General features: G+C 39.8%; 2 protein-coding genes and 1 non-coding gene across 4 annotated transcripts; 2 read left to right on the forward strand and 1 right to left on the reverse strand.

Annotated features, from left to right (window-relative positions):
• Window positions 1-273: 273 nt before the first annotated feature.
• On the reverse strand, window positions 274-380 carry LOC118482494. The gene has a single exon (XR_004868528.1). It is a non-coding gene; the product is annotated as a small nucleolar RNA R71 (small nucleolar RNA).
• Window positions 381-6,149: 5,769 nt separating this feature from the next.
• Window positions 6,150-9,752, forward strand: LOC110875427. Its single transcript, XM_022123625.1, has 3 exons — window positions 6,150-6,496; window positions 6,749-6,923; window positions 9,693-9,752. The coding sequence occupies exons 1-3, from the start codon at window positions 6,150-6,152 to the stop codon at window positions 9,750-9,752; spliced, it is 582 nt and encodes a 193-aa protein (XP_021979317.1).
• An 8,784-nt stretch (window positions 9,753-18,536) lies between these two features.
• LOC110877339 lies at window positions 18,537-22,220 on the forward strand. 2 transcript variants are annotated; one of them, XM_022125482.2, is made up of 4 exons: window positions 18,537-19,339; window positions 20,850-21,014; window positions 21,684-21,735; window positions 21,810-22,220. In XM_022125482.2, the coding sequence occupies exons 1-4, from the start codon at window positions 19,080-19,082 to the stop codon at window positions 21,918-21,920; spliced, it is 588 nt and encodes a 195-aa protein (XP_021981174.1). In that variant the 5' UTR covers window positions 18,537-19,079; the 3' UTR covers window positions 21,921-22,220. The 2 variants fall into 2 exon arrangements, with proteins under 2 accessions (XP_021981174.1, XP_021981175.1); XM_022125483.2 differs by having other exon boundaries at window positions 18,540-19,339; window positions 21,828-22,220.
• Window positions 22,221-22,675: the final 455 nt, after the last annotated feature.

Raw genomic sequence — 22,675 nt, forward strand, 5'->3', positions numbered from 1 at the left:
CCGCATTTGATACAAATGCTCCAGAACTCCGCAACCTTCCACGGGCTTGCGGACGAGGATCCTCATCTACATATAACTAATTTCTTAGAAATATGTGATACCTTTCGGATCAATGGAGCATCAAACGACGCCATCCGCCTCCGTATGTTTCCATTCTCACTAAAAGACCGAGCGAAAGCTTGGCTCAACACCCTCCCAGCTGGATCGGTAAACACCTGGGATGAACTAGCCCAAAAATTTCTATATAAGTATTTCCCTCCTGCTAAAACTGCTAAATTAATGGCTGAAATTAATACATACTCACAAGAGGACGGGGAATCCTTATATGAAACTTGGGAAAGGTTCAAGGAGCTATTACGCAAGTGTCCCCATCACGGCCTCGCAATATGGCAACAAGTATCCACTTTCTACAATGGATTGTTGCCACACACTAGGCAGACACTTGATTCTAGCTCCGGGGGACTTTTAGGTAATCGACGCCCACACGAAATATATAATCAGATTGAGGAAATTGCTCAAACCAATTTTCAATGGCACACTCCCCGGGGAAATAAGTCTATCGCCCCGGGCACCCATAAGGTCGACGAAAGCACTTCTTTACAAGCCCAAATCGAGGCCCTTTCTTCAAAAATAAAAAAATTAGAAATGACAAAAACAGTTTCGGTTATGGCTTGTGAAAGGTGTGGTGGGTCACATGAAAATTGGAGTTGCATGAAAGAAACGGACGATCAACAAGAAATGGTAAACTACATTGATAATAGACCTAGGCCGTCGGGTCCTCCAACGGGAACTTACAACCAAGGATGGCGAAACCACCCAAACCTTGGTTGGAGGGAACCCGGCAATAGTAGTAACCAACAAACCCAACGAACAAACTTTCAGCAATCAAGAAATGAGTCACAAAATTTCACTCAACAACAAGGTGGACGAGAAAGGCTCGAAGATACTATATCTCGCCTCGTCTCTGACACTGATAAGAAAAACTCGGAAAGATTTCTACAATTAGAATCTAATTTTAGGAATCAACAAGCTAGCATTCAAAACATAGAAAAACAAATAAATCAACTAGCACAAAATTTTTCCGAGAGACCGCAAGGCGCATTACCTAGCAATACCGAAACAAACCCAAAGGCGTAAGTTCACCTCATCACACTACGAAACCGCACCGTAGGGCCTGCAGAAGTACCTCCACCTACGGAAGAAACAATGCCAACACATCTGCAGGAAAAGAACTCTCCCCCATCACCAGAGCCTACCAAGGCTCCTCGAGTTCCGTACCCCGGTAGGTTAATTCGTCAAAAGACCAATGAGCAGTTCGCAAAATTCGAAAGTCTGTTAAAACAATTGCATGTCAATATTCCTTTTATCGAAGTCCTAACCCAAATTCCCAAATACTCTAAATTTATGAGGGACTTCCTTACACATAAAAAGAAAATTGAAAATTTGCAATTAGTTAATTTAGGCGAAGAATGCTCTGCCCTCGTACTCAATAAACTACCCCAAAAGAAAATCGATCCCGGAAGTTTCACGATTCCATGCTCAATAGGGGAATCACCCGTTCGCAATGCCTTGGCCGACTTAGGGGCTAGCATTAACCTCATGCCCTCATCGATGTTCAAAAGGCTTGGCTTGGGAACCACGAGCCCTACAAAAATAAGCATACAACTCGCTGATCGATCAGTCAAGTTCCCACAAGGTGTCATCGAGAATGTCTTGGTAAGGGTAAGCAGATTCGTTTATCCAGTTGACTTTGTCATACTCGACATGGAGGAAGACACCAAGGTCCCCCTTATACTAGGGAGACCCTTCCTTGCCACAGCACAAGCAGTGGTAGACATGAATGACGGGACACTGACTTTGAGGTATGGGGATGATGAGGTGAAGTTCGGAGTTGGGAAGAGAATAGAGGACGACGACCCAGTCAATTACATGAAGGTTATTGATTCAAGCTTGGATGCCGCTCTCCGACGGTGTAACTTGGGAAGCAAGGCACTCCACTCAGAAGATATATAACCTGGAATCGGGTCTAGCCAAGGACCCTTATAAACGTGGCGCACCACGGAGGCATTCCGCGGATCTATCCTTAGTTTAGTTTAATCTTTTAGTTTTTGCAGAATAAAACACACTCATGGTGGTAATGGATGAAAAAGGGGACGAGAAAAATGGAACCATGCACGAAGAACAGGGCAACCCGACAAAAATCTCCATCACAGAAGGCTAACACGGGCCGTGCCCAACCAACACGGCCCCGTGCTGAGCCCCCTGCAGAAAATCACCCAGTTCAGGTAACTGGACACGGGCCGTGTTCAGCGGACACGCCCCCGTGTCCAGGCTTCTATTTCAATTCTATAATTTTTGTTACTGGCACTTGACCACGGGGCCGTGCCCGGTCAACACGGGGCCGTGTCCAGGATGCCAGTAACATAAATCTTTGCTTTTTAACCCACTTTTACACATTCTAATCAACCAAAAACTTTATTTTTGGACACATTGAGGACAATGTGTAATTTAAGTGTGGGGGGATGCTAAAACCTTGAAATTTTGCAAAATCCTAAACACAAGCCTTACACAAAACTCTATTGGAACCGCTAAACACCCCAAATTTTTTCAAAAACTTTTTCATTTTTTTTATTTACTTGTCTTAGTTTAAGTTGGGAATAACAAGTTCTAAAAAGGTTATATTTTTACAAGTTTACAACCGATAGCGCCGTGATAAAAAGAACCAACATAAGAAAATTATGAAAGGGTATAACAAGTCTAGTTAAAAATTCGATTATATATACTTGATCACATTAAAAACCCATTCCCACAAAAGTGAGTTTTGAGCTTTTATTGAGCATAAAAATACACATATTTAGATTAAATGCTCATTTTTCGTTTCTTGTGTGAATAGCCGCTTGGTTCTTACAAATCTAGAACTTGCCACGACGATACATTCCCGGTCCTTACCAACTTAAACCCAAGTAAGTAAATGATGGAGGCATTAGGACTAACCATTTTTCTTTCAAAACCATTATTTTTCATTTTTTTTACCTACCCAAAATCCCCCTAGATAGCCCCTTTGAGCCTAAACCTTTTCATTTCATTACCCCAAAACCCTTTTTACCCACCAAAAACCTTTTTATTTTTCACCCTTTATTTTAGTAACAAGCTCGTTTTTTTTTCGTAAACTCACCTTTTTATGTGACGATCAAAAAAAAAATTTATGATGAAGTCAAAAACAAACAAAAGCTAATTAAAAGCTTGTTTGGAGAAATACTTCAAAAATAAAAAGTCACTAAAAACAAGGTATTTTACGAAAACCGACGCTTTTTACGATTTTCGCCCTTTTTACTAACCACTAACCAACCACCCACCTTTAACCCAAGCCTAACCCTTCACCCCAAAAGTCCTCTTGATATTTACAAAGGTAAAAAGTTAAAAAGGAGGAGGATTGATTGCTTGGCAAGCCTATGGAAGGCGTAAGTTCCATGCCGCTCTCGAGTGATTCACTAAAAATATACACCTTCAGCCGAGTGTTGAGTGATCTCCCGTGAGGTATGTGAACTTGTATATAAATGGAATTTTAATAAGGCATGCTATGCCCAAATAAGTAATTTATCTTATGAAACGTTCAAAATAAATCATAACGAATAGGATTGTAAATAAATAAAAATAAAACTTATAAAGACCTTGGATTCCCGACACTCTAGGACAAGCTAAAACATTCTCTTCTACCTATTCCATTTGGGAGTGTAAGCCACATTTAAAGAGTTTTGCTTGAGGACAAGCAAAAGTTCAAGTGTGGGGGTATTTGATGTGTGTAAAATGCAACATATAAATCACATCAATTAAGGCATAAAACTAACCCTTTTTAAGTACTAATGTTGGAAAAAGAGTGTTTTTGTCTTCCTTTTGTATTTTCAGGATTAAATGAGCTCAAAATCACAAAAGAAGCAAAAAGACAACTAATTCTAGCATAAATACAAGAAAAGGAATAAAAGTAGACTGCCCGGACCCTCAACGGCACCTCCCAAGGCAAAGGAGAAGAAACAGAGTCTGAACACGCCCCGTGTCCAGCGAACACGGGGGCGTGCCCAGGAAGCAGCAGAAAAGACAAACCAGTAGAAGCTTCCATTGCCCACCACGGGGCCGTGTCCAGCGGGCACGGGGGCGTGGTGAAAGTACAGCAGGCGCATTAATTGTAATTCGCAATTACAATTAATGAAATGAGAGAATGTCAGACGGGCACGGGGCCGTGTCCAGCGGACACGGGGCCGTGTCCAGCCTTCTGTTCAGCCTATAAATAGAGGAGCTTGGCTTCATTCTCTCTCATCCCTTGGCACACCACCTCTCTCACACTTCATCCACCACCCACCACCACCATAACACCATCATCCACCACCATCATCCATTGTCCATCGTAGAGTGTGTGAGTCGTCTTGGGATCCAAGATTGATCGTAAGAGTTCTTGACAATCAAGGCCATGTTTGCCTAAGTCTCTTACATCACTTGGTGAAGACAAGTGTTTAGTATAATACTTTTTATTTTTAATCTTCTGCACTTTTTATTTGGTTTTGTATTAATGACTTTAATAACTAGTTACTTATGTTGAAGGTGATCTTTCCTTATCGTTTGTCCGTGGTGTCTTGGCATTATTTTACTGTCTATATAAAATAAAAGATCTTCACCATTCATATCTCCACGGTCTATATGGAGGTATGTTGGCTACCTGGTCGGGGGTTAAGGGAACGGTTTGGTAAGGGTCTTGCCCTTGTTCAGCGTTTAGAGGTCCTGCTTGGGACCTGGGTCAAATTTAGTAGGATCTCCTTCAATGCCCATAGGTATTGGATGGCGGGGATCCAAACTCTTTGACCCCCTCATAAGTTAACTACTATTAATACTATAACCCGGCTATTTAGGACTGTATCCCTGCTGACTCAGACTACTTAGCCGAGGGTAACGTCACCGCCAAAAGCGGGGCCTACCACAATTTGCATTAATAACTTAATTCATTATCTTTCAATAATCCGACCCTTTAGGATTGTATCCTTGCTGACTCAAACTAGTGGGTTGAGGGTAACGTCGCCTTCAAAAGAGGGGCCTACTACAATAACTAAGATAATCTCTTAAATAAGTGCAAAAGTGCGAAAATAATCAAAGGTTATACTAATACACGTGACGGATCCAAGTGATTCATCTTGTCTATTTGTTTTTATTTTATTTTTATTTTCAGCATTTAGTTAGTTTTTATTTTTCTTAGTTTAAAACATTTTTCTAACCTTTTTGATTTGATTAGACGTTGAGGATAAACCGGTACTAAAAGCTCTTGTGTCCTTGGACGACCTCGGTATCTTACCAACACTATACTACGTCCACGATGGGTGCACTTGCCCATATGTGTGTTTAGTGTTAGTGAATATCGTGTTTTATAAATTTAAAACTTGACTAAAAATGTAAAAAGGGCTTAAATACTCATCAAAAATTATATACACACCGACACACATCAATGGGAATGACGACTTCGTGGTATATTGCGATGCCTCGAACCATGGCTTGGGCTGTGTGCTCATGCAGCGGAACAAGGTTAGCGCTTATGCCTCCTGTCAACTCAAGATACATGAGAAAAACTATACTACTCACGATCTGGAGCTTAGTGCAGTTGTGTTTGCATTAAAGATTTTGCAACACTACCTATATGGTACTAAGTGTGTGGTTTTCACTGACCATAAGAGCCTTCAACATATCTTTAACCAAAAGGAACTGAACATGCGACAGAGGCATTGGGTGGAATTGCTTAACGACTACGACTGCGAAATTCGCTATCATCCTGGCAAGGCGAATGTCGTGCCGATGCTCTTAGTCGTAAGACTCATGTAAATACTATTCGTTGTTATCATATTTCTAGTGACCCTCATACTTGTATCCGTGAAGCTCAGTAATCGTCAGCTAATGAAGGTAGTTTATTTATCGAAATACGAGGTGCTACTGTGGACCAACTCGAAACTATGTCTGATGGACTTCAATACTATCTAAATCGCATCTGGGTGCCGAATCACGATAATCTCCGTGAGCTCATTATGAATGAAGCCCACAAATCCCGATACTCAATTCATCCAGTTGCTGATAAGATGTACCATGATTTGCGTATGACTTATTGGTGGCCTGGTATGAAGAAGGACATTGTTGCATACATCTCTAAGTGCCTTACTTGCACAAAGGTGAAGGCTGAACATCAGTGTCCTTCAGGACTCTTAGAAAAACCCGAAATTTCTGTTTGGAAATGGGATAGCATCGCTATGGACTCTATAACCAAGCTACCCCGTACACCTTCTGGTCATGATAGTATTTGGGTAATCATTGACCGTTTGACCAAATCCGCCCACATTCTTCCTATTCGCGAAGATTATAAGGTGGAGAAGCTTGCTAGAATCTATACCGATGAGATTATATGCCGTCATGGCATACCGTTGGACATAATCTCTAACCGTGATGGTCGTTTTACTTCACGTATTTGGCAAACCTTTCAGTCCGCTATGGGTTCGCACTTGAATCTTAGCACGGCCTTTCATCCTCAAACGGATGGACAGACTGAGCGTACCATTCAAACCCTAGAGGATATGCTCCGTTCTTATGTCATTGACTTTGGTGGTAACTGGGATGTACATTTACCATTGATTGAGTTCTCATACAACAACAACTATCATTCAAGTATTCAAATGGCTCCTTTCGAAGCTTTGTATGGTCGCAAGTGTCGATCTCCTCTCAGCTGGCATAAGGTTGGCGACAAGCAACTTACTGGCCCTGAAATCATCCAAGAGACAACGGATAAGATTCTTCAGACCCGTGATAAGTTGATCAAGGCTAGGAGCAGACAAAAGAGCTATGCTGATAAAAGGCACAAGCCACTGGAATTTGATGTTGGTGATCGGGTTCTTCTCAAGGTATCTCCCTGGAAGGGAGTAGTTCGTTTTGGTAAGAATGGAAAGCTCGTTCCTCGCTATGTGGGTCCTTTCACGATACTCGAGAGGATTGACAAGGTACCGTACAGACTCGACCTGCCACAAGAACTAAACAACGTACATCTAGTGTTCCACGTATCTAACCTACGTAAATGCCTAGCCGACAAGGAACTACAGGTTCCCCTCGAAGACTTGCAAATAAATGAAGCTTTACACTTCGTGGAGAAACCGGTCGAAATCATGGATTGAGGCGTCAAGCGATTGAGGCGCAGCAAAATTTCCATCGTCAAGGTTCGATGGGAAGGAAAACGTGGCGCTGAATTCACTTGGGAACTCGAAAGTGAGATGAAGGCCAAGTATCCGCAGCTCTTCGAGCAGTCTTCCTCTTAGATTTCGAGGACGAAATCTCCTAAAGGAGGGGAGACTGTAACGCCTGCGTCCCTAGACTTTTAGTTTTTGTCAATTTTAGCCTATACTATGTAAGCTTGACTCTTTTGGTACTTTATGAATCTTGATGCTTTGAAACTTGAATCTTGGTGATACTTGACACTCAATTCTAGATAGTTGATTCTTAACTCTAGACACTTGATTCTTGATACTTGATGCTAGATTCTTGATACTTGATTCTTGAGACTTGATTCTTGATACTTGATACTTGATGCTTGATTGTTGATACTTGATTCTTGATGCTTGATACTTGATTCTTGAGACTTGATTCTTGATGCTTGATACTTGATTCTTGAGACTTGATTCTTGATTCTTGAGACTTGATTCTTGATACTTGATTCTTGATGCTTGATTCTTGATGCTTGAGTCTTGATACTTGATGTTTGACTCTTGAGACTCGTGAAACTTGAGACTTGGTTAAACGAGATACTAGAGGCTTGATACTTATGTAAACTTGGAAACTTGGAAACTTTTATGTTAACTAAATAATCTTACCATGTGATAATATTGTATAATAATACGTAATGCAACGCTTAATCTAACTCGCAAAACAAACCAAAGTCGAAAAAGTTGCAAAACGGATTGGATTGTCAGAATGGACATCCGATCGGATGACCATCCGATCGAAGGGCCATTCGACCGAACAGCCATCCGATCCATCTGTTGCACCGCCTTATCTCCCCTCTGTCACTATAAATAGGACCTGTCACATCATTCTTCACTGATGTGACAACCTCCTCCGATCTAGACGCACGCACTCTCATTCTTGAGCACTTTTCTTCGATTCTAGGACGATTCTTGTAAGTTTTCTCTTAGATTCTTGTACAACTTCAATCTATGCACTTTTCCTCACATGATTCTTCTTCGAAATCACACTTTTCACCGTGAAATATCTAAGATTCGAGCTCTTGAGGATGACGTCATCATGGCGGTTTGTACAAACGGCTGTGTGATGTCATTCCCATCAAGCTTTTGCTCAGATCTAAGGGATTTCATGTGCTTTTGCACCGAATCTTTGCTAAATCAAGGTTTTTCAGTCGACTTCATGTTTATCTGCAAACTTTCTTAAACTTTTTACTTAAAACGGTGGAATCCGAACCCAAACGGGCTGTAGACTTGATGAATAGTCTGGAGTCGGCTTGGAAATGGATTATCGCCGGAGAAGATGGCCGGATTACGGATTCAGACATGAACACTGTCAAGAACAGACACCTAATCGGATGGGGTGATTCCCATCCGATCAAACAGGCTGAGCCTTGATGTGTTTTCCGTTGTCTCAATACGTACCATGTCGTCACCGTTAAACGCAAAACTTAGAAGCTTTACAAGGTTGCAAAAAGGGACAAGAACATTTCAGTCGAATGGCAATCCGATCGGACTACCGTCCGATTGAATGGCCATCCGATCAAATGACATGTGCCCTATAACCTTCCACACTTGAACTGTTTTGAATCAAAAACTTTGAACTTTGAAACTTACACTCGAAGGGTCATTCAACCCAATGGATATCCGATCGGATGACCATCCGATCGAACGACTTGTATTATGCTACAATGAAAACTTCAAAAGTTAAACATTTCGGAAACCCACTTTTTGGATCGAACGACCATTCGATCGAATGGCCATCCGTCCGGATGACCATCCGATCGGATGGCGATTCGTTTTGAATCTAATGAGTCATCCGACCGGATGACCATCTGTCCGGATGGCCATCCGATCAGAAGACTGATCCGACACTTTGCACGATTCTCGTTATTCTGCTTGACGCTTATCTGTTAAACTATAATCAGGCTAGTTTAGAGCTCCATTTGATCCAATCTATAGGTGCTGATACTTAGCACCCACTGAGTATACTCGATCCCTTTTCGTTTTAAACTTTTGGGATGCATCATGTATTCTATGAAACTTGAAACTTGAAACTATTTGAAATCTAACTCTATCCTTTGTAAATGTGAAACTTGATACTTTGGATTCTTGATTCTTGATTCTTTATGCTATGTGAACGTTTAATCCTTGTGTGTAGTTCAACCTTAACAATAGTAGCGTTGTAGGAAGGTGCACCTCCCCATTATTCTCGGGGGTATTGTTAGGTGGATTATATTTGCTTTCCTTGATTCTTGGGAAAATGGTAAATGCATCGGGACACTTGGGCTATCACTTGGACTGCGAACACTAGCATGGCTGAAACTATTTTATATGTTTACATGATGGATATGAGTCTTTTTAAACTATTATGCTATATACTCAAACTTGTATACTCGCAAGTACATTATTGTATTGACATTATTTTAATACATGTTGCAGGCTGATAGGATGCTGGTTTTCAAGAAACATGCTAGGATTGCTGCTAGAAACTCATCCTAGTTAATCTTAGAAACTATGAAACAATTTTGGTGATTTGTATTTGATAGTTGTGATGGTTGTGAATGCTGCTAGACAATGTTTAAATCTATTTAATCTTATATCGAAATATTTAGTGTTATGGAAACTCATGAGCAATCTGAACGCTTAGTGTCGTGCCCCGATGTTTCCGCCATCGGTTAGGGTGTGACAGTCCATGTGGTTTGCACAAAGTAACATACTTAGGTACTAATAGTTTTAAATCACATTCTAGGGTATTAACTTTTCATTTTGTAACGTTTGGAGGTATTAACGTTAATTGTTTGTTAAACTATTAGTACCTAAGTATATTATTTTGTACAAACCACAGGGACTAACTATGTTAATACCGTAGAAGTTAATACCTCCAAACGTTACAAAATGAAAAACTAATACCCTAGAAGGTGATTTTAAACTATTAGTACATATGTATGTTAATTTTTTTAAGATCGTGGAGATTTTGAGGGAAAAAATGATAAGGTAAAATTTGATAATGTACATGTCCGATTTTATATTTATTATTTAGGGAGAGGATCAAATATGAAGTTTATTTTGGTTAGGAAGGATAAGAAGCAATAGAATTATGACATGTGGCAAAATTTAAAATAAAGAGGAATGGTATTTTAGTTAATTTTATCAAATTTTCTCCCTTCTTCTCTCTATAACTTAAAACCCCCCATTTTCAAAACTTACCATCTTCAACCTTTTCTTCACTTTCTATCTCAATAATCACTATATTATAGTGAGATTTTCGTCACTAACCAATGATTCAAACACCCAATCAACGTGTTCTTCAACTTTTTTGAAGAAACCCAGTTTAATTTCATACAATATCTCATTTTTTCCTGCGATTTTGAAGCGAATCACTCGATTCGTTCCATTCGATCGCCGATAAGTGTTTATAGCATTCAAATTTCGTCAATCGTTGAAGAAATCTGAAGAAATCGGCTTCGATCTATGTAAGAAAATTTTGAATTGCATTTTTACGATCTGAGTTTTTGAATTGAGTCATTGCGTTTTACAAAGGAATGAAAAAACAATTTTTCTTTTTGTATTTTCAGTCCATTGCGTTTTAGAAATAACACATTTTATTTTGTTTTTAGTCCATTGCGTTTTAGGTAAAACACATTTTATGTGTTTTTAGTCTATTGCGTTTTAGAAAAAAAAAACACATTCTTTTGTATTTTTATCTATTGCGTTTTAGGAAAACACATTTGTATGTGTTTTTTGGTCCAATGTGTTTTAGAAAAACACATTTTAAAGTGTTTTTAGTCAATTGTGTTTAGGCAAAACACATTTTTATGTGTTTTTAATCCATTTCGTTTTAGAAAAAAAACACTTACTTTTGTGATTTTTGTCTATTGCGTTTTAGGAAAAACACATTTTTATATGTTTTTTGGTCCATTGCGTTTTAAAAAACACATTTTGATGTGTTTTTAGTCCATTGCGTTTTAGGTAAAACACATTTTTATGTGTTTTTAGCCATTGCGTTTTAAAAAAGAACACTTTCTTTTGTGTTTTTAGGCCATTGCATTTAAGAAAAACACATTTCTTTGTGTTTTCTAGCCTTTGTGTTTTAGAAATAAGGTATTTCTTTGTGTTTTCTAGCCATTGCATTTTAGAAATAAGACATTTTTTGTGTTTTTTTTCCATTGCGTTTTAGAAAAAATGTCATTTTCTACGCTTTTTGTCCATTGCGTTTTACGCAACTGGGTTTTCAAAAAAAAATTTCGAAAATATAGCAATAGTATACTCGCTTTAAAGATTAAAAAAACGTTCGTTTTTTGGTGCAATTTTTATAAAAAAAAAATAATGTCGTATAAAAGAGTTATTAACGTTTAAAAAATACGAGGAATTGGAGAAGAGATAAACTATTGGCTTGGATTGATTATAATTCCCATAGACAAACCTATACGTCTCCTTTTTTTTCCTTGAATTTCACTCGTTTGATCTTAACTATTGATTTATAAATAGATGCTTAAGATAACTTTCTAAACTTACTACCCAAATAAACTTTCTATTCACTATATTATTTATACGTGTTGAAACAATGGTTAACACAAGGATAACCAAGAGGGTCGTTTCACTTATGGGGTTCAACCTCTTCTCTTGCTCGTATTTGTGGCGTGGGATCTGCAAAACAGTAAACACCGTTAGTCTCGTTAAGAGGGGGGAAGGGGAGTTTCCCTCTTAACCAGGCTCCGGCGTGAGAATAAGTACTGCTCTGAGATGAATAAAACAGTGTGTGTATAGAGTGAGTAAAGAGAGCCAAGATCCTGAACCTGAATGATGAAGGGTCCTATTTATAGCCGGAGGGTGAAGAAGGAGGAAGCAGCTGTGCCAGCTGTGGGTGCGCGCCAGCTGTCCGACCAAGGGGAATATCCTCTTGGTCTGCTCTGTCGCGAAGGGTGTAGTGGTACACGTGGTGTCCTTTTATTCGCTTGTGCTGGGTACCTCGTACTGGTCGCGTCAGCCCTGCTCCCTGGATTGCCGCAGGCCTATGTGGCCTTCTGTCAATGGTGACACGTGTTGTCCTTTATGTTGGGCAAAGCATCTTTGGTGCCAGCCGTGAACCGCCTAGGTGTCTTCTGGAAGCTTCTAGAAGGTTCTGGTGACGTGGATGCCTTGTGTGCACAAAAAGTGGTGTGGTCCCTGCCATGTAGGCAGGGAATTGGGACCATACCTCTTCAAGTCCCCCCAGTCCAGTGTGCCTTCTAGTTGAGTTGATCGTCTAGGAGGGATTCTGGACTTATGAGAGTTGTGATTTCTATGCATCGCGTTGAAGTTGGTGAATATAAAGTGAGCCAAGTGGATGCGTGCCGTATGGTTATTGGCTCTCTGAAAAAGTGAGCCAAATGGACGCATGCCGCATGGGTTTTGGCCCTTTGAAAATAATGAGCCAAATGGACGCATGCCGCATGGGTTCTGACTCTCTTGGAAAAGTGAGCCAAATGGACGCATGCCGCATGGGTTTTGGACTTTTGAAAAAATGGGCCAAATGGACGCATTCCGCATGGGTTTTGACTCTCTTGGAAAATGAGCCAAATGGACGCATGCCGTATGGGTTTTGACTCTCTTGAAAAAGTGAGCCAAATGGACGCATGCCGCATGGGTTTTGGCCTTTTGAAAAAAATGAGTCAAATGGACGCATGCCGCATGGGTTTTGACTCTCTTGAAAAAGTGAGCCAAATGGACGCATGCCGCATGGGTTTTGGCTCTCTTGTGCTTCCTTCTGTTGGAAGTTTGGTGGTTATGGGGAAGTGTTTGGTGTGACCGTCCGACGTCCCTGTCTTTTCGGAGGCGAACAGTTGCTTTTGCAGTGACTTTCTGTCACATCAGCAGACCCTGTCGCCCATGCTTCCCGAAAAACGAGCCGACGTCTTCTCTCTCCTGTGACGTGTCAGTCATCTATTGGGCGCTTTTTCTGTTTCCTGACGTTCCACTACCCATCGCATTAAATGCGATGGGTATAAATATGGGGCGGTTATCTCTTTCTTCTTTCACTTTCGAATTCTAAGTGCGATTTCTCTCTATCTTCTTTGTGACACCCCAGGAAAATCAGTGAACAATACAGTTTACCTAGCTTCCTCAGTGAGTGCATACCAAATTTCGGGACGAAATTTCCAATTAGTTGGGGATAATGTGACAACTCGAACTTCAGAACCCGTCTTTGCAACGTATGTAACGCGTGTGAACTTAATTGACTTATCGAATGATATGACGTTACGATATGTGATTATGTGAATTTACGGAAATGAATGATTACATGAATGTTATATGGTTATGTGAGCGTTATAAATTGAGTGATTATATGATTATGTTATACGTTGTGTGCATTGTGTAAATATGTGTATGTATAAATAACTCGAACCGCACAACACTCACACTAGTACAAGCCCTTTTGGGCCGTGTCCTTTGTAATCGGACTCTAGGGCGGCCCAAGTGAGGGTCCGGCTTATCCACCTTACACGTTTAACATATGGGAATGTGATAACCCTTTGGCACTTTTACAAAAACATATACACACACAAAACCCTAGGCTTCCTCCCTCGTTGCTTGGAACCGACGGCACACACACATTCTTTCTAACCGAAGACTATCGTTCGGATCACCTTTCCTGCCATTAATTGGTTAGTATGTTTGATTGTGTTCATGATATGTTTCGAATGAGTATTGCTTGTGTTATGATTGTGTACATGATTGTTGATGATGTTAATTAATATTGATGTCTTAAAAATCGGCTCACATGCGCATGATTAGATCGGGATGTACATTAGTAATCGGAGGTAATCATCATGTCATGTTTTCGGATTAGGTGGCATGATCTGAATTATTTAGAGTTGTCTATCATTGACTTAGGTTATGGTATGATGACATGAGGATGTGTGTTGATGGGACTGTTGAAATGATTGTTGCTGTTCGAATTGGGTATTAATATGATGATGAGCATGTGATTCGATCATTGGGCAGTAGGGGCGGTTGGATAAGGCTGGTCCAATCAAAAATTAGAGGCATCAAATACTAATATATATATATATATATATATCAAAGTCAAATGGTGCTTGCATGTGGTGGTTTAGTAAATAACTATTGCATGTGATTTGTATGGAATATTGTGAGAAATGGCGGCTAGTAGAACTACAAGGTAAAATGGCAGTAGGTTGCATGTGGTTTTTGGGTGGCCAACCACTCTTATTGGTGGGGTTTGGGCGGCCATTGATGGCCATTGGCTGACTTTTAACGGCCCACTAACACATGATATGCCAACCGAATTGCTTAGGAATTTACCTTGTTGCTGTGCGTGTTAGCTCAGTTAAGTCCAGAAGGTTGACACCGTTAGTTGTTAACTCTATTAAGTGGTTAACCCTGTTAAGTAGTAACTGAGTTAAGTATGCCTTATAGGTTATGAATGTTAACTGGGTTACATTAATCATATTAACTATGATAAACTCGTTATGTATGATAACTCTTTTATGACACAGTGTTTATGTTAAGTGTGTTAACTCAAATTTTGGCATGTTAGTTTTGTTAATCTTGGTTAACGCCAGTACCGCAATTAAGTTCCAAGACTGTTAAGGAATAACTAAGTTAAAATAAACTGAGGAAGCCTATAAGGTAAAGCTTGAATTGCATGAATTGATTAACTGCTTATGTGTTACCTGACGTAAACTGTCAAATACACCTTGTGACATAGAGTATATGTGAAACTTTACCAACATGTACTGACTGTGAATACGTGCATACTTTAGGACGTGACTGGTTTACTGTGAGCACTTAACTTAACATACCGAGCAAACCAAGGTGAGTTCACACAGCCAAGGCATGGGATTCCCGGGTTGGGAATTGGGTTGGATATGTTGATTATGGAATGACTACTCGTACTTACGCATGCACCAGACTATAGACCATCGTCCTCAGGTTAGTCAGGACACGTTACGTAAAGCCTACGTAACCCAGTATTTGCCATATGTCTCCCGGGTCGGGAGGACACGTTACGTAAAGCCTACGTAACCCAATACCATCCACTGGCTTCCAGGTCGGAAGGCCACGCTGCGTAAAGCCTACGTAGCCCCCACGCGTACCACTGTCCTCGGGGAAGGGCACGTCACGTAAAGCCTACGTGACCCTGTACGTTTTCCTGTTCTCGGTAAAGAAGAACACATGGTCGGAAGTTAGTCTAGTAAGTACCGTTAATGAGAAGCCCTCATTAGCCAGGATAGACATGGGAAGCCCCCCACCAGTAATATGAACACAAGGTTTGGGAAGCCCCCACCTTTAGTACACACTAGTATGGGAAGCCCCCACTAGCTATACTTATGCACTATGTTATGAACTTACTTTCTGTGAACTCGCTCAACTAGTTTGTTGATTATTTGCTGCATGCCTTGCAGGACCTTAGGTATACTTGGAGCTTGCACAAGGAAGGAGCAGGTTGTTGTGGGCGGATGGATCATGAACGTTATTTAGATACTATAACTTAATTCGGGTCTACTTTATATTGCTTCCGCTACTTAAAACAGTATTTGGTTTTGAACATCAATCATGTCAGGATGAATTGTGTTAACTACTTTTATTATTAAATGCTATGGTTTGATATGATTGATGGCTTGATCCTGGTCAGTCACGCCTCCAAGCGGTGAAACTCCGCAGGTGGGATTTTGGGGGTGTGACATTCTTCTTGTTTGTTCTATCTTTCACATTCTCAAATCATCTTCTTCTTGACCTTTATCATGGCTGAGAAGAATCCTACTCAAAAGAAAAGGAAACATAGAAGTAGAGCGCCTCCTGGTCCAGACCAAGCCGTTATCAACTGGAAGGAGGAGGAATTTCAGATGCTTGTGAGGGGGCATAACTTTCGTCCTGAGTGGGGGGCTCGGTACCCTCCTTCTGGATCTACTGCATTGGATGCCCCTCCTGGTTTTATCACGTTGTACGCTGCTTTTTTCCGGGAAGGTAATTTTAGGTTGCCGATTACGAAGTTCACTGCTGCTGTTTTGAGGGGTTATGGGCTCCATATTTCTCAGATAAATGCGATTGGGCTCCCTCGGATTACCCATTTCGAATTTGTCTGTAGGTCGTACCGTGTTGAGCCTACGTTTGAGATGTTCAACGCTATCTACAGCGTTTCGTATTCCAGCGGGTTCTACTATTTTCAGGCTAGGATGGGAGTTGCTCAGGTGTGTTCGGTGCCGATAAAGGGCATTCATGATTGGAAACAAAAGTTTTTTTACATTCGCCGTGGTGTGATTCCGACGGATATGTCATATAGGCAGGTGGGTCAAGGGGTCCCTAAGGTGGATGTGTTGCCAGATTATGTTGCTCAAGAATGGTATGGGAAGATAACTGCGAAGCCGACTGCGATTTCTCAACTGGATGAGATGGCTTTGGTTGGTGCAGGGATGAGTTTACTTTGGGTGCCCAAACATCCGTTGGGTCAGCCTGCGTATAGCCATAAAGGCAAATGTATTGTTCTTTCGTGTCTTACCCTTTGGTTATTTCCCTCTATGTTTACTATGTGTCCTTATTTTGTTGCCGTTTTGCAGTTGGTTGCAGTTTGTTAAATGCCTTGGACCCTAAATCCGCGGGTGCCATGGTTGAGGCTATCCAGGCTGATGGCAATCCAACGTGGTTGGAACAGATACGGGACCGTTTCCTGCATCCTACCGACGCTAGTTTGAGCAGATACGCGAATGAAGTTCTTGGTGAGGGTGATTGGGATGACTTTGTTGACTCCGGTCGAGAGGAAGTCGTTATCCTTTCTAGTGGAAGTTCTGACCGGGATGTTGAAGATCTAATATATCATTCCGCGCGTGCAGGTACTGCGCCTGGTGGTGTTGCTGAGCCGGTACATGAATTTGTTGAGGATGATGATGATGCGGAAGCCTCTGTTGATCCGTCTTCCCAGTTGGAGACGAGAAAGAAGGCACGGATTGATAGGTCTGGAAGGAGGGAAGAGAAGAAAGAAAGCGGAGCTGTGGTCCCTGCCACGTGGTCGTGGGTTCGAGTCCCACGGATGGCGCCAATGTTGAAACAATGGTTAACACAAGGATAACCAAGAGGGTCGTTTCACTTATGGGGTTCAACCTCTTCTCTTGCTCGTATTTGTGGCGTGGGATCTGCAAAACAGTAAACACCGTTAGTCTCGTTAAGAGGGGGGAAGGGGAGTTTCCCTCTTAACCAGGCTCCGGCGTGAGAATAAGTACTGCTCTGAGATGAATAAAACAGTGTGTGTATAGAGTGAGTAAAGAGAGCCAAGATCCTGAACCTGAATGATGAAGGGTCCTATTTATGGCCGGAGTGTGAAGAAGGAGGAAGCAGCTGTGCCAGCTGTGGGTGCGCGCCAGCTGTCCGACCAAGGGGAATATCCTCTTGGTCTGCTCTGTCGCGAAGGGTGTAGTGGTACACGTGGCGTCCTTTTATTCGCTTGTGCTGGGTACCTCGTACTGGTCGCGTCAGCCCTGCTCCCTGGATTGCCGCAGGCCTATGTGGCCTTCTGTCAATGGTGACACGTGTTGTCCTTTATGTTGGGCAAAGCATCTTTGGTGCCAGCCGTGAACCGCCTAGGTGTCTTCTGGAAGCTTCTAGAAGGTTCTGGTGACGTGGATGCCTTGTGTGCACAAAAAGTGGTGTGGTCCCTGCCATGTAGGCAGGGAATTGGGACCATACCTCTTCAATACGGAACATATTAATAGAATAATGTGAGATTAGATTATAAAGATAATAATAATTTAGTTGTCAACTCCCAAAGTGTGTCTTGTTGTCATGATATTAGACAACATAATTATTTAAATCGTATATATTAAGGGCATGTTTGGCTAAGCTTTTTCAACTAACCTATTAACTTATTGACTTAATCAAAAAGCCAATAAGGAGTTTTAGTGTTTGGCTAACATAAAAGTCCTTTTTAAAATGACTTTTTGAAAAGAATGTCCCTTTTAGTCATTTTACATCAATAAGCTAAGGCAAACACTTTTTAAAAAACAACTTATTGACTTATTGGTTTTTCTCACCCTATAAGTTAATCCAAACACTTTTTTTAAAAAGTCCTTCTCAAAAACTCATAAGTCAATAAGTTATTTTCCCAAAAGTCTTTTTTAACTTAAATAAGCTTAGCCAAACATGCCCTAAATCATAAAGATATAATTTATAAATAAATAGTATACACTTAGATATGAATCTATGATTCAAAATTCAAACAAAAACAAAAGAAAAAGAAAAAAAATAATAAAGAACATTCTTTTACGTTAAAAGAAAAAAAAAAGAACAAAGAAAACAGAAAACAAATCTTGCGTGCCAAACTTCAAAAGTCGTCCTCCAACATCAAGATTTATAAAGCTCGATTTTTCATTTATTTATCTCAATCTCTGCTTCGATTACAAGAATTTTAAATTTAAATTTTCAATTTTAAAACCCATCTGGGCTTTGTTTTGTTTTGATTTAATCAACAAGACACCCACCCAGATGATGGGTTTTTTATTCTGAATTCCATTATTTTTTTCTTTAATCTTTCGATTCACGATGTGGGTTCGTTGAGAATTAGGTAATCCGATCATGGGTTTTATTAAAAATTCGATTTTGATATTGGGTTTTTGAAGTTTCAGTAGTTAGGTCAAAATCTTGAATTGGATCTTTATTTCAAAATTTCAATCTAGGTTTTTATGTTGTTAGTGTTTTAGGGTTTTTTAATTTATTGCTTTTTATACTGCTCCATTAGCTTCAATTTTGTAATTTAAGTTTTTGGAGCAGTGAGGTTTTATACAATTTGGGATTTTTATTTATAAAAATATATATATATATATTTATAAAAAAAAAATGTCTGGTGGAACACCAACTGGTGGTGGGCTAATGAGGCAGAGGCATAGCCAAGGGTATGCATCAAGTGGTGATGATCTTGAGGATGATGCTTGTTCTTCGAGAGTTCGGCCTCAATCGCCGAAATTTCCTGAAACAAGAACATGGGTTGAGGTTTTGGAGAATGTACTTTGGATTGCTTCTGCAGTTTTTATTATATATTTGGGAGATTGGCATTCCAACTTGATTTACATCTTGTTTCATGATGGTAGGATTAAAAGGTATGTTTTGTCATATGATTATGTTTTGTTTTATTCAAAATTATGTTCTGTTTTTATGCTTATGATGATGATGAATTTGAGTTTTGTTGTGGTAAATTTTATTGCAATAAGGTTTTTTTTTTTTTATGTAATTTCGAGTTTTGGACTCTAATTTGATGTTTTAAGATAACCAAAAGTCTGAAACAAATGGATCATAGGTTCTTTAGGAAAGTGATTAGTGATGCGCATAATATAGAACGAAACCGTTGCTAATACTATAACTTAAGATGTTTAATTATCAAGCATAAGTAATGGTTTTGACACAATTTGAGCTAATGCAGTAATGCACAATGGGGAATAGTTGATAGTTCGATACACTTGATCTCGGCACAAAGGGAAACTTGAACGGAAGTAGAAGATACGTGATATGTATGGTAAAATCATATATAACACTACTGAGCGAAAAATTCGGGGTGGCGGGCGCCCCTCCCCGCCCCTCTTATCCTTCGCCCCTGTCTATTGCATTGAATGTGATGCACAAGACGGTTATGTAACCGCCTCTCTTTCTCTTAGCAGACCTAGGTGAAGCTCAAGGTGGGCGGGCGCACCCCTTGAAAAAAAAAGTTTAGTGTATTTTTTAGGCAAAAAACCCGACCGCACCCCCCTGAAAATATGCTTGAACCATTCATCCGCACCCCCAACAAATAATTCTTGGGTCCGCCACTGCTCTTTACAACTACTCCTGGTTAACTTTCATGCACTATGTACAAGTGCATTATGCGTATTTATTATAATCAGAGTTGTCAAAAGCGAGCGCTTTTGGCGCCTAGGCGTTTTTCTTGGGCGACTCGCATTAAATGCGCTTATTGTTCCTAGGTAATTATAGCGCAGACAATTATCCCATGCGTATTTATTATTTCATGCTTTTTTATTTTTTTTTAATTGGTAATTTCCACCTTTTCAGCAGTATTTATAGGGCTGTAAGTTTAAGTTTGTATATCACATTATCACCAAGATTATTCAGTCCTTAATATCAGGACTGTTCAGTTCTTGTTATCAATATTAAGGTTTGTAATATTCCAGTTTATCTCAGTTTCTTGTCTTACGATTATGTATTTCTTGATTATGTATTTCTTACTAACAAGATATATGAATATTGTTGTAACAAAATATAGAAAATGGCTGATGCTGGACCCTCAGAATACAGGAAGACTGACCCTTTTTTTGTATTTAAGTGCGCTTTTTTTTTCTCGGGCCCACGCTTTTTTTGCGCCTATCGCCTAGGCCCTAATCGGTGCCTATGCGCCTAGAGTGCGCTTCGCGCCTTTGACAACTATGATTATAATTATGCCTATAAGCAAAAGCAGATGATCACTGTGTTTAATTAATTTCACCTTAAGGGCAATTTGTAATTTTGAAGCCGACATGAATAATCATTTTGAATTAAACAATCTCAAACAGCTTAATGAAAACAACTTTCTTTTCTATGTTTTTTTGTTTGTTTGGCTTATTGTTTGTATTTTGTATGCAGAACACCATTATATCTTGGGTTATTTGGTGTCAGCTTAAATGTCGCCTATTTTGTGCATACAAGCATGTTATTATGGGGTTTCCGAAAATCAAGTGAAAGGTGGGAGTTATCAAGTACAGACGCTCTACCGTATATTACCTCAATCGGACTCGTATCTTTTTGTTTGTAAGAAATTCCTATAACCTTTTGACTTTTGTTCATATCTACTATGGTGTTTGGATGTGTTTTTAAACTGATTATTCGAATATTTGACAAAATATTTTATTCTGATTTTATATATTAGAGTTAAATGCCATTTTAGTCCCTTCGGTTTTGGTCATTTTGCCAGTTTAGTCCAAAGGTTTCAATTTTCGCATGTGGGTCCAAAAAAGGTTTCACCGTCGCCATTTTAGTCCACTGGGTTAACTTCATCCATTATTTATGTTAACAAGAAGGGCAATTCGGTCATTTTATATTGCCGAATCGCCCTTTTAGTTAACAGAATTACATATAAAATGACCGAATTACCCTTCTCGTTAACAGAAATAATGGATGAAGTTAACCCAGTGCACTAAAATGGCAACGGTGAAACCTTTTTGGACCCACAGACGAAATATTTGACCTTTGAAGTTTGAACTAAACTGACACAAACCACAGGACTAAAATGGCATTTAACTCTATATATTATATGTAGTTAAAGTAATCAGATATGGATAATCAAGTAAGGAGTTATAAATGTAAAATTACCTAATTACCCCTAACGACTTTGAATCCACACAAACAAAACAGTTGTGGAGATATCGATTTGGAATTTCTTTTCAAGTTTTAATTTTCTTTTTCTATATCTATTTGCAGGTTCTGTTATGCTCTGTGGCCAATTTGGAGTTTCTTGACCCTCCCACTTGTGGTAAACAACCATGATCACTTGTTGCGATCGCGATTTTTTTAATGTGAAATTACCAAACTACCCCTGACCATCAGTTCTCCTGTTCTTTGCAGTTCACATTGTTCATGGCGTGCATGGTCATACTGCCGTACATGGTTCTTGGGACATTCAAGCAGCAACCATCAGATATGTTCCGTATCGATTGAAATCATTTGTGCATATTCATAGTAATTCAAATTGAAGGCGATGTTTGGTATTAATGCTTTCAGTTTGTAAATGATACTAACAACAGAACGGACGAGTGTTTCTTGAATCAGTCGACGTCTTTCTTTTTTGTTTTTTACCGTTAAAGAACACAAATTTGAGAAAGTAGAAGAAATCGGGGTCAGATGATGTTAGAACACAGATAGAAATGAAACAAGTTTCATAGTGATTGATTTGTATTTGCTATATATCTGCACTTATATATGTTATGAATGCAATGGTAGGCAAACTTTTGGTACAAACAGTTGGTGTGTTCATGTTTGGATGTATGATTACAAACTCATGGTTTTGATAGGATTCATCAACCTTCTTTCTAATTTAAAAGAAATGTAAGATTGGTATGTCAAGAACCGAAAGAAAGTAAGTTGTTTTCCCAGTTTGTTGTTAAACCTTTGTTATTTTAGTCATAACTAGGATTACGACCCGCCGCAATGCGGCGGGATTCTTTATTTATAACTAAGTCGATCTACGACCCACACGTTATGTTAAACCTGTCAAACGAGGTAAAAATAGACGATGTTTAACGTTCACCCACACACGCACGTTGCGTCGTGTTAACTCGCAAAATTTCTAACGAAACGTAAAAACGTTAAGCCAAAGACACAGCTGTGATGTGTTAAGTCACAAAATTTAGAACCAAGCATAGAGCGAAAAATTTGCGAAAAATGGAAACTATAAATGACCAAAGTTGAAAGTA

This window comes from Helianthus annuus, chromosome 9 (assembly GCF_002127325.2).
Source record: "Helianthus annuus cultivar XRQ/B chromosome 9, HanXRQr2.0-SUNRISE, whole genome shotgun sequence".
Taxonomy (NCBI): Eukaryota; Viridiplantae; Streptophyta; class Magnoliopsida; order Asterales; family Asteraceae; genus Helianthus; species Helianthus annuus.

What these genes read in the sequence shown, in the direction of transcription:
- LOC110875427 (XM_022123625.1), top strand. Translation starts at nt 6,150, where the DNA reads ATGAAGAAGGACATTGTTGCATACATCTCTAAGTGCCTTACTTGCACA. An exon ending in CGTTTTACTTCACGTATTTG is followed by an intron (nt 6,497 to 6,748) that starts GCAAACCTTTCA and finishes ATCTCCTCTCAG; the next exon opens with CTGGCATAAGGTTGGCGACA. An exon ending in GTGATCGGGTTCTTCTCAAG is followed by an intron (nt 6,924 to 9,692) that starts GTATCTCCCTGG and finishes TACATGTTGCAG; the next exon opens with GCTGATAGGATGCTGGTTTT.
- LOC110877339 (XM_022125482.2), top strand. Translation starts at nt 19,080, where the DNA reads ATGTCTGGTGGAACACCAACTGGTGGTGGGCTAATGAGGCAGAGGCAT. An exon ending in CATGATGGTAGGATTAAAAG is followed by an intron (nt 19,340 to 20,849) that starts GTATGTTTTGTC and finishes TTTTGTATGCAG; the next exon opens with AACACCATTATATCTTGGGT. An exon ending in GGACTCGTATCTTTTTGTTT is followed by an intron (nt 21,015 to 21,683) that starts GTAAGAAATTCC and finishes ATCTATTTGCAG; the next exon opens with GTTCTGTTATGCTCTGTGGC.